At 38.4% G+C, this 9,249-nt stretch overlaps 1 protein-coding gene and 1 non-coding gene across 2 annotated transcripts; one reads left to right on the top strand and one right to left on the bottom strand.

Moving 5' to 3' along the window:
• Nucleotides 1-3,863: 3,863 nt before the first annotated feature.
• On the top strand, nucleotides 3,864-5,264 carry LOC127128825 (uncharacterized). Its single transcript, XM_051058188.1, has 3 exons — nucleotides 3,864-4,331; nucleotides 4,409-4,678; nucleotides 4,772-5,264. Exons 1-3 carry the CDS (start codon nucleotides 4,298-4,300, stop codon nucleotides 4,813-4,815), a joined length of 348 nt encoding a protein of 115 aa, XP_050914145.1. The 5' UTR covers nucleotides 3,864-4,297; the 3' UTR covers nucleotides 4,816-5,264.
• A 2,274-nt stretch (nucleotides 5,265-7,538) lies between these two features.
• LOC127134026 (small nucleolar RNA R71) lies at nucleotides 7,539-7,645 on the bottom strand. Its single transcript, XR_007807808.1, has one exon. It is a non-coding gene; the product is annotated as a small nucleolar RNA R71 (small nucleolar RNA).
• Nucleotides 7,646-9,249: the final 1,604 nt, after the last annotated feature.

Raw genomic sequence — 9,249 nt, 5'->3', positions numbered from 1 at the left:
TTGCTTCCAATCCAAACATTAAAGTTGAAGTATACATCTTGAATTTGATTGTGCAACTTGGAGATATTTCATCTAATAAAGATTGAGCAAGTTATGTCATTGGGAAGTTGACTTTCAAATTAGGGTTTAGACAAAATGATCTATAATGTTTCAACATAGAAAATGATTTTCCAAGCAAACATAGATCTAGGTCTCAACATGAAAGTTGTTCTAAATGTCATTTATAGTAACTTTTCTCTTAGAATCATTTTCATATGGTGAAAATTGTAGGAGATAGGGTCTAGGGAGACCACGTTTTGATCAGATGAATTCACCTGGCCAACCACCATCAACCAAGTTGCTAACCTTCAATTACCTTGACTTTCTTGGCTCATGGTAGATCATATATGCATGAGATGTTGAAACTTGAAGTGTCCCTTGAGAAATTTTATCAATTGGTGAGATAGCTTGTTGGAGAAGTTACTCAAGATACCCAGTCAAACTAGGGTTTCCAAGGCAAATCACCCTCAAACTCTTGAAGAAAACATGATCAATATAACATGTAGTAATCAATGGGACTCATATATGATTCTTTGATATATTTTGAATCAATCCTTGGTTGTGCTTTTAGCCATGAGGATCTCAAACCCTAGATATGAACTTGATAGATCAATGAGGATCATGCCCTACCTACAAAAGAGTTAGGCAACTACAAAGACATGTTTTTGGTATTTTGGTTAGTAAAATGATAAAATACAAGTATGACACAATCACAAGGTGCTTGGTGATCTCTCCCAAAACAAACCCAATGAAAGAGGGGTAAGGAGGATGCCAAGGTGTGATCCCAATGCATATGCATATGATGAAATTGCATGAAAGATCTTAGGGTCAAAATTGGGGTCTAAATATCACATGGAGTGAAAGAAGGTAGTATACGAATGTATCATGGAGATGGATGGAGTGAAGTGACCGAAGTCACCGAATAGAAGAACTTGGTAACAAGTGACTGAATAAGTATTGTTTGAAATCAAAACAAGAAAGTATATTGGAATCCATAAGAGGAATGAGATTTCTACCATAGAGGGAAACAACTTTGATCGCGACAGGGTGTTAGCCAAAAAAGAATGAATTAAATGTTTGGGACAAGAGCCAAACAACTCTAGGTATGAAATGCGGACTATTCGTTAGGCGTCCTAAAAGGGTGTATATGGAATTCCAAAGAAAGTCTATTTCGATGTCAAAGAGATAGTATGTCACTGGGTGACGATTTATGATCGAAGGTAGGTAATGGATTATGAAAGATATGGATGATGCCCTAAGGCGAAGTAGGAATAATTAGAAGTATGCCCGCCAAGGATTCGCATCCTCGTGCCTATGTATTCTCATTTTGAAATGAGAAAGTCAGAGCAATCGTAGTTCGGAACTACGAGAATAGAGAGAAAGATGTTTGTCTAAGCAACAGGGATTCACAAGACAAACACTAAGTCAAGGGATAACTACAATGCAAGGAGTAGTGTATCACTTGCTGGGGAATTGGCAATTCGAAATCAACTCAGGATAGTATCTTGGATCCAAGAGAATGATATACTCTTAATCAAAAACAAAAGTGGTGCGTTAACCGAAAAAGAATAAATTAAATGTTTGGGATAAGAGCCAAATAACTCTCGACTGAAGAGATGGACTTTCATCAGGACGTCCTAAAAGGATGGACAAGGAGTCCAAGGAGAAATATGATTGATCTCAAAAAGATGGTATAAATTGCATGAATGAAGAATGATCGATTAATAAATAGGGTAGCTCGCGAAGAAACTTGGTTCTCCTACCTACGTATCCTTATAGTGCAATAAAGAAATCAGAGTTTTCGTAGTTCATCCCACTAGGGCTGAAAAGAAATTGATTGGAGGCAAGAATAGATGGATGATTGAGATTGAAATGAAGGATGGATTATGAATAAGGTAGCTCACGAAGAAACTGGGTTCTCCTGCCTACGTACCCTTATAGTGCAATAAGGAAATCATAGCTTTCATAGTTCAACCCACTAGGGCTGAAAAGAAATTGATTGGAGGCGAGAAGAAATGAATGATTGAGATTAAATTGAAATGATTGGATAAACTTGATAGTTACTGGATGAGAATCACACTAAAGTCTATGGGTAAAGGTGGATACAATAAGCAACGAGCCAAACGTCTCACACCCAAAGATATCCAGAATGAGTGTAGGAAAGCTCTAGTCTCATTCCTTCTTTACCACTTAAGGCTCGTGGCATGTAACTCTCGTCTTAAACTTCAAGTGAAGAAAGAAGAGTCTTTGTAGTTGTTTCTCGTGTTGATGATGAAGACCTTATCAATCGTTCGATTCAAATTGCACTAAAGTCTATGAATAGAGGTGAATACGATGAGCGCTGGGTCATACGTCCCATACCTAAAGTTACTTAAAATGGGGGTAGGAATACTGCAGTCCTACTCCTTCTCCATTACTTAAGTCTCGTATCGTACAACTTAATTCATGATTGATAAGTTGTTGTAGTCCTTGCTTTGTTGTTTTTGCCTGGTAGTGAGAGACTTGTCAATTGTATGGTTGGAATTGTCTAAAGTCTATGAATAGAGGTGAATACGATGAGCGCTGGGTCATATGTCCCATACCCAAAGATACTCATAATGGGGATAGGAATACTCCAGTCCCACCCCTTCTCTACTGCTTAAGGCTCGTGTCACACTCTTCTAACTTTGATTTAACAAGTGTCGAAGATGCCACCTTTGATGTGCTTGAATAATCCGCTGCTTGGTATGACCGAGGACGCCTTGATTGATGATCTTGTCTTGAGGCCTTGAGCTCCAAAACTTAGAATAAAAGTCTTATTAAGTGAGCAATGGTCTTTTGGTCACTCAATTTAGACTATGGGATTATACAAGTTCAAAGGATTTAATCAATCACAATTTCTTTTGATCAATTTAATCATGGGTTTTGATTTGGTTTTAGGGAGCTAGGTTTAGATCTAATCAAAGTTAGTAGTTGTTAGAAACTACCTTAAGGGATCATGCATTAAAATTGATTGAAAATTCTAAGTTAGAAGTCTTAAGGGAGCATGTGCAAATTGGTCAAAATATTGATTAAAAGTCCTAGGTACAAGTCCTAAAATTGTAAGGAAGTGATTAAATTCTATGTCACATTCTAATCCTGAAGGGATCATGCCATTCTATCACAAAATACCAAAATAAAGTCCATAAGGGCAAAATGGTCAATTACCAAAATATGTCTAATTTTATTCATGACCTACAACTGATTCTAACCTAAAGTTGAGAAATTGTATTGTTCTAAATTCAATCAAAGGCTAACTATCCCTAATTAAAATTTAATCAAAGTCCTAATTAAAATGACGTTAACCTAATGTTCTAAAATCAAGATTTAATTTCTAATTAAATCCTACTTAACCAAATATTCTAAAAAACCAATCAAATTCTAAACCAAAAATTAAATTCCTAGTCAATTGTTAACCAAAATATTCTAAAGGGTCAACTAATTATTTTCTAACTAATCAAAATATTTCTAATCCCTAAATTAAAACATAATATTATTCTAATTGGAACCTAATATTATCCTAATTCAATTAATCAAGAATGGGTCAGAGGTTGCAAACCTGGAAATGATGGTGTAATGCCAAATCTTGGAGAGCAGTAATTAATCGAATGGGCCTTAGGCCCAAAGTCCTTGCCAAAAAACCAAAACTAAAAGGATAACAAAAACACAACAAAAAAAGGCCGGAAACCGGCCTTATGCCAATCAGTGGCGCAAGCCCAAAACAGAAGCAGAAGGCTCAACACGGAGGCCCAGTTATGGCCGCTTAGATACAGAAACGGGGAGGTGCGAAGTGGTGCGGAGTTGTGAATCCAGAACACCATCCGTTTGGGCAAAAGGCCCACTCTCTACCCACATGATTCGGATCATCCACACATGAAAGCCTAGCTTTGATCCTTCCCCAATTTTACCGTCAACCTCGACGCGATCTCACCAGAACATGTTCATAAGTTCGACCTAAAATTCAGTTTCCTCAATCACACGTCGATCGTTCTCATGGAAAACCGGCACGCTTAGCTCGAATTCCCGAAGCTCATCATCAAATGAATATGGCGCTCTTCGCTGTAACCCCGAGATTCTCCGTTTGTCTCTCATGAAAACAGTAACAGAATCAACGTACTCGCGGTACGCTGTTGTTACCACTCAAATCCGCTCATGGTCGCCGATAAAAGGAATCCACGTTTGGTGTTGTTGACGATGAACAATGACGTTGTGATGATGATGTCGAAGAAGACGCTTCTCGATGCGTTCTTGGCCATTCCCGGCTTCTTCTTTCGGTGATTTCCTTACTCTTTTGGATTCACTTCCTTTCGGTTGGTTTTACACTCGCCTTCTTCTTCTGGTTTTCTTACAGGTCGTGATACGGAATGGAACTCTCTGCAGGGGCTTGAGGAATTGCATAATCCATCATTGAAGACTCAGAACGAAGAATTGGCAGTTCCAGCAGCGCATAAGAAGAAAAGCTGGAAAAAGCCAAAGAGTTCGTTTTGTGCATATTGGTATCCGGTAGCGCTCTACGCCATTGCAACCGTGCGCGAGTGTTTCCAGGCTTCTTCATTCATCTGTTACGGTGGGTTCGACCACCTTCGCATAATCGGTTTCAACGATGCGGCGACCAAAATTGGTATGAATCTTTCGCTTCTTCTAATCTTTCACGTGTGCTTTTGTTTGAACCACTTCCTCTTCTCTCTTCTGAACTTGGATTCGTGACTTGTAGGTGAATTGCAGGTCGTTGTGGCAATCATGGTGTGTGAAGTTTGAGAACGGTTGCAGGTGAAGAAGAAGATTAGAGGGAAGAGAAGATTGGAGCAAGGAGGAGAAAGGTGGGTGCAAAATGATGAAAAAAAATCCATTGTGAATCATTGCGTGTTCCTTTTATAGGCTTTGTCATGTTGTTAGGGTGAAGAAGAATTCTGTTAGAAAATCAATTGGTTCTGTTATGCAGTTAGTTGTGGATTGGTTATTATGGTTTGTTGAAAAAAGTTAGAGGTTAATAAAATCAGTTAGTTTTTGGAGTTGGTTAGGATTGATTAGTTAGTTAGGTTATTACAGCTGGAAATTCTGTTATGATTTACCTTCAGTTATTGGTTGATTTCAGAACAGTTGGAGTTGGTTTCAATAATTTTAAATTAGTTAGTGAGTTTGTGAGTTTATGACTGAAGGTGTTTTATCCTGTTTGAAATTCATGAACTAGTTTGATTCAAATGTTATATTGTAAAAGGCTTGTTGATAACGCGAAAACACATCAGATAATTGCCTTTACTTACACTCAGAAATCACATCATTTCGATTAATATCCCGATTTTTGCGCAAGTATTCGTGTTGTTTTTGCAAGTATTTAAATCTCCATGCATTAAAGAGCAAAATGAAGAAAAGGAAGAAAAAGAAGAAGAAGCAAGTAAAAAAAGCATAGAAAAACCAGAAGAACAGAAAAAGCAGATTTTGCTGATGTGACGATCGCCACACATTCATGATGCTCGTCACGGCCCAGACTGTGACGACCGTCACAGGCCCATGAAGAGCGTCACACAACCACAAACTGCGCTTTGAAGTAGTCAGCAACAGGCACCCAAAAGTGGCTATATTTCTTCCAACAAACTTTTCCCACAATTTCCTCTCTCAAGACCAGTGTTCCTTGAATTCCTCAACTACCAAGACCTAATGGACATATATAAAGGACTCAATTGGGAAAAATTAAAGAGGCCTACTTTGATTTGATGCTCTGCAATTTAATTTGAACTTTTTAGCATTCAGCATTTTTTTCTTCGTTCTTTCCAGCAACCTTGTTTCCGTTGCCTTATTGTATTTGCCATTCGTTTCATAGTTTCCCTTTTCTAGTTAGGTTTCCAATTAACCATAGTAGCAGTTTCCTACACTGGGGAACTACTACGCTTTATTTAATTTTAAGTAGTAATCTGTATTGAAGAAGCAAACCCTACCGACTTGTGGAGGACTGCTCAAGTGCTCCAAGAATCGCTATACTCTGTACTTTGATCTCCAGGTTTTTATTGAATTATTATTATTATTGCCCATTTATTGTTATAAGCATGTTTGCCGCTGAGTTAATCTGTTTATGCCTTGCGATTGCTTTAATTAATATGTCCGACTAAACTACAGGTATCGGTATGTAGTAACTTAATTTGATGGGATTTAATAATAACCGGTGATAACCCTTTTTTCTCAAATAACCTTTTAGGCTGAAGTTTTTAATATGAATTTAATTAACTTTATCACAAAAGCGTGAAAAGCTATTTAATACGATTTTGCCACGAGAGTGGGAAATTAACTAAGGTGAGAACCAACAATCGCGAGAGCGTGAGGCTCGAGCTGGATAGTAAAAATTAGGCATTGGGTTTAAAAACAGCGAGAGCACTTTAAAAATAATTAGAATTTATTTATTTTCAAAAAGTAATTTTGACTTCAAATGGGACAGCGAGAGCGTACATTCTGACTTAAAGTTATAGGCCAAATCAACAACCACGAGAGTGTGAGATAAAGTCTTTTAAATAAACATTTTCTACTGAGAGATATTTGACATTTAAACTATTCACCGGTGACTTATCGAATCCTTGACGATTAATGCGCTGCATACTGATTCCTTCCTTTAATTCTTTCTTAAAACCGAAAATTTCCCTTTGATTTACTATATTACCCCCGAACTCTTACTAATCAATTCCCTTAGCTAAACATAGTGACGTTAGCAACACTAGTTTGACCATAGGTCCCTGTGGGATCGATATCTTTTAAAACTAAAGCGACTAGACTGTGCACTTGCAGTCAAGTACCCGACAGACTATATTTTATATATAGCCATGACAAGCATCAAGTTTTTGGCGCCGTTGCCGGGGACCTGCTTTAGTCGAATAGTGTGATTCTTCCGTTGCACGGTATAAACTAAGGTAAAAACAAAAACTTATCTTCTCTCCTTTTCTTTCCCTGATTGTATGCCAAGTACTCGCTCACAAGGCGATAACTTAGCACCACCAATCCCTGAATTAAAGCGTTTCATATACGTGAGACGCCGAATACACGAATATCAACAAAAGTACGGTATTCCCAATATCTCATTTCCTCTTAAATCAGAAGAAAAACCAAACATGGCTGACGAAGTACCACAGAATCGTCCTCTTAAATTCTACGCTACCCCATCTCAACAAGAACCTCACAACAACATTGCTGCCCCCGCTATTAATCAAAACGATTTTGAGTTGAAACCCTCACTCTTATCAGTCGTCCAACAACATCAATTTGCTGGAAATCCAACAGAAGATCCTAATGAACACCTGACCAAGTTTGTGCAGTACGCGAATATTGTAAAAGCGAATGGTGTATCTCAAGATGCGATAAGACTGCGCCTTTTTCCCTTTTCTCTAAGAGACAAAGCTTGGGCTTGGTTGCAATCCTTGCCCTCCAACTCCGTTACAACATGGGAGGAGCTGAAGAACGTCTTCTTATCCCGTTACTTTCCGCCGAGAAAAACTGCTATGTTGAGAGCTCAAATCAACGGATTCAGGCAAAAAGATGTGGAATCTCTCTACGAAGCGTGGGAGAGATACAAGGACATGATGAGGATATGTCCACATCACAGTCTAGAAGACTGGGTGATCATTCACACTTTTTATAATGGGCTTCTGTACAACACAAGACTTACAATAGACGCTGCCGCGGGCGGTGCACTTATGGATAAGCCATACACTGAAGCATATCAACTCATTGAAGACATGGCCCAAAACCATTGCCAATGGGGAGGTGAACGAACTCCAGTGGAAAAATCCCATACTAAGGGTGGAATGTACGAAATCAGTAGCCTTGACCATGTTCATGCAAAGGTAGATGCCCTTGTCCAAAAATTAGATAACTTGACCATACCACCCGCAGCCACCGTGTAACACCCTTCTAAAATACCCCGAGTATATAATTAAAATAACACATATCAATCAGAGTAAATATGCAATCAAGGGTGTCACACAGCATTTCACACCATAATAACTGTCATGCTCTTTCATTAACTCAAAACATAAAACATTTGCACAATACGCAGCGGATAGAGATCAAATCGATCATTCAAAACATGCAACATACTACATGTAAACTGGTTCAACAATCATCAACAACAATATTAAAATGTTCCCTCCCGATGTTACATCTATCAGAGCATGACCCACTTAGGAGACCACACTAGACTCCAAGCATAAGCTTCCACTCAACTCATTTGTTCGTTACCTGAAAAATAGTTGTAAGGGTGAGTTCCTCAATCGATACAATAAGCATTATAAATCATCATGTAATGCTAAGTAAATTCACACATTTCATCACCCTAATCGTAACATACATCCAGTAACGGCACATCAACTCAAACATCATACTTAATATCAACACAATTCCACTCCTCAATTAAATTAAATATCCATACAACAAGCCAACAAAATGCAACTCTAATGAGACTCGACTCGTCATGCATGTGGTACCATTCGGAGTAAAACTCCCAACTTAAAATCATTGCCATTTTATTGGGCATCAAGGCATAAGCCTTCAACTTTCAACTTAAAATTTGCCAATCCAGGCCAACGTGGTGTGAGCAAAGCTCCGACTTAATGCATATGAATGTACATGGCATACACGACTTTAAACTGTCGACAACATAATAATAATAGCAATACAACAATGTTTTCAACACATCAACTTATAATCAACTTTGGCTCACCAAGCCTACAACTCAGTATTTTCAACAACTTTCCATACACGGAACAACTCAGCAACATACTTGTATCAACACTTCATAACATAAATCCAACAAAATTACTCATCACAATTAACGATAATAGGCCAATCACCAATTAGGTTCACAACATTAAAAATATCAATTTTTCAAATTTCCAACAGTGTTAACCGGTTAACGCAGGACAAAACACACTTTCTGGCAAAACGCAACAGTGTTAACCGGTTAACGCCCTTGGTTAACCGGTTAACGCAGGCAAAACAGCACATTTCCACAAAATATAACAGTGTTAACCGGTTAACGCCCTGGGTTAACCGGTTAACGCAGACAAAACAGCAGTTCCTGCGCTAACACAAGGCAGAATGCAGAGTTCTCCGCATTTTCCGCCGTTGGAGGACTTCCGGACCTCCGATTCAATTTCCGTAAAAAGCTATACGTTCGGGGGAACACGACTCACACAATTACGGACTCAATTA

This window comes from Lathyrus oleraceus, chromosome 3, assembly GCF_024323335.1.
Source record: "Lathyrus oleraceus cultivar Zhongwan6 chromosome 3, CAAS_Psat_ZW6_1.0, whole genome shotgun sequence".
Taxonomy (NCBI): Eukaryota; Viridiplantae; Streptophyta; class Magnoliopsida; order Fabales; family Fabaceae; genus Lathyrus; species Lathyrus oleraceus.
The sequence above is the reverse complement of the archived record's forward strand: the minus strand, read 5'-3'. Positions and strand labels throughout refer to the sequence as shown.

Excerpts from the sequence above, each read along its gene's own strand:
- LOC127128825 (XM_051058188.1), top strand. The coding sequence starts at position 4,298 with ATGCGTTCTTGGCCATTCCCGGCTTCTTCTTTCG. Across the intron at positions 4,332-4,408 it reads ATTCCCGGCTTCTTCTTTCG|GTCGTGATACGGAATGGAAC; the intron begins GTGATTTCCTTA and ends GTTTTCTTACAG. Across the intron at positions 4,679-4,771 it reads CGATGCGGCGACCAAAATTG|GTGAATTGCAGGTCGTTGTG; the intron begins GTATGAATCTTT and ends CGTGACTTGTAG.